Below are 4,380 nucleotides of genomic sequence, written 5' to 3' on the forward strand. Positions count from 1 at the left end.
AAGACTGTTTGGATGAAGGGGGAGTCAGGGCTTTTGGGGGTGATTGGGATAATGTTCCTGAGAATAGGTGACTGCATTGAAGATGGTCGATGTTTGGTGGGGGTGAGGGAGATGGTTGATACAGCACAGTGATTATTGTCAGCTGGAGAGGAGAAGGCGTGGGGTTGGAGTTGGTAGAATGGTAGTTAGCCAATAGGTTGGAAATGTCAGTTGGTGACAGATTGTGTGAGGCTTTTTTGGTGTGTGTGAGCAAGGTACTTCTCTGGAGTTTGGGTATGTGAGTGCTCGCCAACCTGGGAGATAGAAGACATGAGAAGTCCTAGTTCATTTTCTAGGGAGAGCAGAGCTGGAAACAAAATGTTCGGTTGTTCGATTGGTTCAGGGGGTGTTCAACTTGAGAGAGAGTGCGTGGAGGTGGATGTAGGAATAAAGATGGAGGGAGACACGTCAAGAGATGCTGATTGCAAGTGCGTGGTGCAGCTGAGGAGGAGAGAGAATTATCTGTGCCTACATTGAATAAAATAGAAGAATTGACTACTGGCTGAGGAAGAGAAAGGTGTGGTCTGGAGTGGGAGGACAAGGGGGAAGGGGATAGAAGTGGGACATAGAAAGGCAGAAGGTCGGGGTAGAGAAGAGGGGGAGTTGGAGAAGGTGCACAGGTTGGGTGTAGTGAGTGTATGGTATGTGAAAGTGCCCTCTTTCTGCATGGCTGCCCCCACTATTTGCTGAATTGCTGATGTACTTTGACTGAGTGTGCCCTGGGCTCCTGCTAATCAGGTAACCAAGGACTAAGGGCCCGATGTAGGTAAACGCGATTTTCCGATTTCAAAATACCGAGGCGGGCCGAATCGGTATTCTGAAATCGGAAAACGAGATGTAGGAAAAAAATACCGATTGAAAACCGATTCGGTCGGCATCGGTAATGAGATTCGGTACGTTCCGATTCAGCTCGGTCCGAATCGGAAATTACCGAATCGGCCAACAACGAATCGGAAAACACCGAATCGGCTACCACCGAATCGGATATTTCCGAATCGGCGAATACCGATTCGGTAAAAGCCGATTCGGTAAAAACCGAATCGGCAATCATAGACCCATGGCGAAAAAGCCCATAGGAATGCATTGCATGAACCGATTCGGCTTTTACCGAATCGGATAATACCGATTCGGATTTTACCGATTCGGATTTTACCGAATCGGTAAAAGCCGAATCGGCAATAGGCGATTCAGCCAATGAGGTGGCTCCCCCTCCCCCACCCAAACAGGGAGTGGCAACCCTGGCAGGTGCAGCCAATTAAGAAGTTTCTAGAAGTTTCTGGAAAGCCTGCCTGAGCCCAACACACAGTTAGCAGCAGTGGGAGAAGGAGGTTGCAGACTGAGCAGGAGCAGGAGAATATGGCAGATCAGGCAGGAAGCCAGAAGTCCTCCCAAAAGAGGAAGCCCAAATTCACCACCACAGAACTTCAGGTGCTGGTTGAGGAGGTGGTGAGGGTGCACCGCCAGCTCTTTGGCAAGCTGTCCCTCAACGTGCCAGACAGCACCAAGAGGAGATTGTGGGCCGACATCGCCCAGAAGGTCAATGCTGCTGGAGTCACCCCCAGGTCCATTGAGGAACTTAAGAAAAGGTTTTATGACCTCCGCAGCCTCACGAAGAGGAAGCTGGCCGACCTCCAAAGGCAGGCTGGACACACCGGAGGAGGCAAGAACCCGGCGCCACCCCTCACCGAGCTGGAGGAAATTGTCTCCAGCACCATCGAGAGGGAGAGCATCGTAGGGATCGGGACCCTGGACAGCACTGCGATGGCCACAGCTACAGGTAAGAAGCATGCGCATCATGACACACCCTACCAGACACCTCCCCATTAGACACAATGCATAGGCAAACACCAGCACTGTACTGTCACCAACATACAAGAGACAAGCATCATGGTACATGTAGTCAGCAGAAGTTAGCCAAATATGTCAGTGCAGAATCACAAGACAGGAAACAGTGTGACACGGTGTAAGGAGATGCAAGGACATGTGGAATGCCATAATTGTACTGACTGTAATACATCGGCACTCAGTTTACAAATGCTTCTTTGTACCTAGGGGCACCATCAGGCAGCACCACTGTGGCAGCAGAGGGAGCTTCGACTTCAAATACTGCAGTGGCAGGGCCGAGCACCAGCCAGCCTGGCCAGGAGGAGGAGGATGAGGATGAGGAAGGAGACACCCCAGGGCTTGGAATGGAGGGAGTCCTGGTGATTGATTTCCAGGCAGTGCACTCCCCAGTACTGCCCAGCTCACCCCCCTTGCAATTTTCACCATACAACTCCCCTACAAGGCAGACCATTCCGCCGACAACAGCTCCTGCCACAACCGTGGCCTTGCCACCCGTCCAACCTGTCGTGGGAGCAGGGGCTCCGGGACCGGCCAGCACCACACCACCACCAGTGGCACCCCAGCCCACTCAGCAGGCCGGAGGCAGCAGTGCCAGACGCCGTGCCACCACCACCACCACTGCTGCACCAGCACGGGAGGGCAGTGTGTTCCTGGGCCTGGAGGGCCAGATGGTAAAAATCCAGCGCCAACAGGCCAAATCCACCATGGCCTGCCAACGCCAGCTCCTGCAGCACAACCTGCAGATGGGGGAGTTGGTGAAGGGGTTCCAGGCTGTTGTGGACAGCAACAAGGAGGTGGCAGCAGGGTTGGGCAGGCTGACCACTGCCATCACCCACTCCTCTGCCAGGCAGGAGGAGCATGAGGTTGCGCGCAACATTTAGCTGTCTTTGCATCTGTACTCAGTCAGAAATAGTTCTCAGTGATCTCCTCACGTCTGTATCTGCCATCACATGGCGTACACACCCCAGCTGGCTGTGTCAGTGGCACAGCTTCGTCGTCGTCATAGTCCTCGTAGTCAGACAACTCCACCTCAGTGCCCTTCTTGACCGCAAGGTTGTGTAACATTGCACATACAGCTATGATCTTGCAGCAGGTGATGGGGGTATACTGCCTTGCACCTCCACTCTTGTGCAGGCATCTGAATCTACTTTTCCAGATGCCAAAGGTCCGTTCAACAACATTCCTGGTGCGTATGTGGGCCCGGTTATACCTCCTTTGGCTGGGTGTGGAGGGGTTGAGGTAGGGGGTGAGTATGAATGAGCGGAGGGCATATGCACTGTCGCCTGGAAGAGAAAGGGGTCACATTAGACACATGCATACATGTATTACACCTACCTACTATGTGTTATGGGGGTCTGATGATGTGGCTCACCTAGGAGGTATCCTTCTCCAAAATCGCCAGCCATCAGCCGTGCATATATGCCGCTCTGTTGGAATATATATGAGTCATGGGTACTTCCTGGAAATTTTGCTACCAGGTCTGTGATGGTGCACTTGGCATTGCAGATCACCTGCACGTTGATGGTGTGTGTAGATTTCCGATTGCGGTATATGTATTCGGTGTCCGCTGGTGGGCAAATCGGAATATGCGTGCCATCTATGCAACCGATGACTTGGGGAAAGTGTGCCATCTGGTAGAAGTCCGCTTTGGTTTGTAGCAGTTCTGCGTGGGTTGCAGGGAATGAGATGTATTGGTCCATCCTGTCTATCATGGCGTCAAGGAATATGTGGAAGAACCTTGACAGGCTGCTCTGGCTCACCCCTCCTGCTGCTGCTACTCCACTTTGATAGCTGCCAGACGCTACCAGGTGTAGGCTGCATAGCACCTGGACGTGCGCAGGGATGGCGTGTGCCCTTGGGGTGTGGTGGTCCAAGTATGGCTTAAGGTCCCTGATGAGCTCAAGTATGGTGTCAGAGTCCAGCCTGTATCTCTGTAGGATCTCAGCCTCAGTGAGCATGAACAGGGTTATCCTCTGTCTGTAGACCTGTTCATTTCTTAGCCATTCCCTCTGTCCTTCCTGCTGTAGCCGTAGCCGCCTCGCAATGACATAGAAAGCTGCCATCCTGCAAGTTGCAATGCATTTTGGGACTGTTTATATGGGTTGGAGTTGGTTACCACCTGATTGCAATCCATGGTAAATACCGAGTGAATTCTACCGATTTTGAGCCGATTTCGGTGTTTCTGTGCCTCCCTACATCTCCCCAACTGTCGGAATCGGGGAATTTCCCGATCGGAGATTCATACGAATCGGCATGTTTTCCGATTCGGATCATGTCCGAATCGGTATTTTTTCCGATTCGGTACATGGACCGAATCGGTGATTTTCCGATTCGGTGTCACTAACGAATCGATAGTAGGACCGAATCGGTGATTTTCCGAATCGGTGTCACTAACGAATCGGTAGTAGGACCGAATCGGTGATTTTCCGAATCGGTGTCACTAACGAATCGGTAGTAGGACCGAATCGGTGATTTTCCGATTCGGTGTCACTAACG

At 52.1% G+C, this 4,380-nt stretch overlaps 1 protein-coding gene across 1 annotated transcript; it reads left to right on the forward strand.

Annotated features, from left to right (window-relative positions):
• Positions 1–1,182: 1,182 nt before the first annotated feature.
• Positions 1,183–2,765, forward strand: LOC147706687 (uncharacterized). The gene is made up of 2 exons (XM_086925300.1): positions 1,183–1,816; positions 2,092–2,765. Exons 1-2 carry the CDS (start codon positions 1,396–1,398, stop codon positions 2,763–2,765), a joined length of 1,095 nt encoding a protein of 364 aa, XP_086781426.1. The 5' UTR covers positions 1,183–1,395.
• The last annotated feature ends 1,615 nt before the right edge of the window (positions 2,766–4,380 follow it).

The sequence above is a fragment of the Lissotriton vulgaris genome, chromosome 6, assembly GCF_964263255.1.
Source record: "Lissotriton vulgaris chromosome 6, aLisVul1.2, whole genome shotgun sequence".
Lineage (NCBI taxonomy): Eukaryota > Metazoa > Chordata > Amphibia > Caudata > Salamandridae > Lissotriton > Lissotriton vulgaris.